General features: G+C 42.9%; 1 protein-coding gene across 1 annotated transcript in view; it reads right to left on the bottom strand.

Moving 5' to 3' along the window:
* LOC101852125 (FRAS1-related extracellular matrix protein 2) overlaps positions 1–1197 on the bottom strand; it is a gene marked incomplete at its 3' end in the record, with an annotated part of 19401 nt that overhangs the window by 6360 nt on the left and 11844 nt on the right. Inside the window, 1 exon segment of the mRNA XM_013088865.2 lies at positions 339–546. Within this exon segment, the coding sequence (XP_012944319.2) occupies positions 339–546 (208 nt within the window).

Here is a 1197-nt window from a genome sequence, read left to right as displayed (position 1 = left end):
TTATTATTTTAAAAAACAAATATATAAAAAACAAGAAATAAAAATAAAGATTATTTCTCAAAATAATGCATCGTCAAAGATGCATGCAGTTTCAAAGGTTATTTATCAAAAGTAAGAAATACAACATCAACGAATAAAAATTTCTCTGAAGTATTTGATACAAGGTCAAAAGCAATTTCTCAAAAGTAGATATATGACATGCAAAGGTTATTTCTTAAAAGATAGCATAAACCCAGCGCCAAACGCTTATTTCTCAAAAGGAAATGCACGCAGGATCAGAGGCTATAGTTTTCAAGAATTATTAGATCCGGGTCAAAAGGTCAAAAAGGGTCACCCACCTCCGGAGAAGTAGATGCTGTCCAGTGTGATGCCTTTAGTGGTGGCGAAGAATGTGTTGGACTCCACGTTCTGGAGGTCGCTGGTGACCCCGTCCTGACCCGTGGGGGCGGACACCCGCCAGCGGAACAAGGTCAAGGTATCGTTGATGCCTTCAGACACGCAGAGAGCGCCGGTCTTCAGGTAGTCTGGATGTTTGGGGTTACATGTCTGAAAAAGAGGGGGGTGGGGGGGGGGGGGTGGTGATATGGTATGCTGTCAGTGAGGCAGTTGTGTGGTGAAATCAGGAGAAAGTGAAAATAATGTAATCAAGGAAATCTTCGTTTTTCTGGTCGTTGAGCAAATTTTATCGCACTTTTCATTTTTTTCATTTAAAAAAAATTTTTTTTTTTGGGGGGGGGAGATAAATGAGGCCAGAAACACAAATATGTCTGCTCTATAAAAAAAAACGTAAGAGTATTCGGAGTCGTCCAAATATTCAAAGAATTGCATTTGAAAAAGCTAACAACTTGAGAAACTCAAAATCTTTTACGTCAAATTTATCAAAACTAGGTACTCAGCAGATAATGATTTATAACATCGCTGGTCTGAGCTACCTGTAGAACCGCAGGGTGGGCTCTGTCCTGAGTCTGCTGCTGTATTGGTAAGGCTCTGTCTCTCCGATGATGTTTGGGTCCTTGGTCTGGTTGTTGATGAAGCCAAACTCTGTCTGTACCTGGGGATGGCGGGAGAAGGTGGTTAGCCGTTTGCAGATTGCAGGCTCCTCCTCTTGGGCTATTCTACCTCCCATTTCCGCTCCTACCCTCCCTCCTCCTTCTCCTCATATCCCACCTCCTCCTCCCCCTGCTCCTCCTCCTCCTC

Source organism: Aplysia californica, unplaced genomic scaffold, assembly GCF_000002075.1.
Source record: "Aplysia californica isolate F4 #8 unplaced genomic scaffold, AplCal3.0 scaffold00823, whole genome shotgun sequence".
In the NCBI taxonomy this organism is placed as follows: domain Eukaryota; kingdom Metazoa; phylum Mollusca; class Gastropoda; order Aplysiida; family Aplysiidae; genus Aplysia; species Aplysia californica.
Note: the sequence above shows the minus strand (reverse complement) of the source record. Positions and strands in the feature narration are given on the sequence as shown.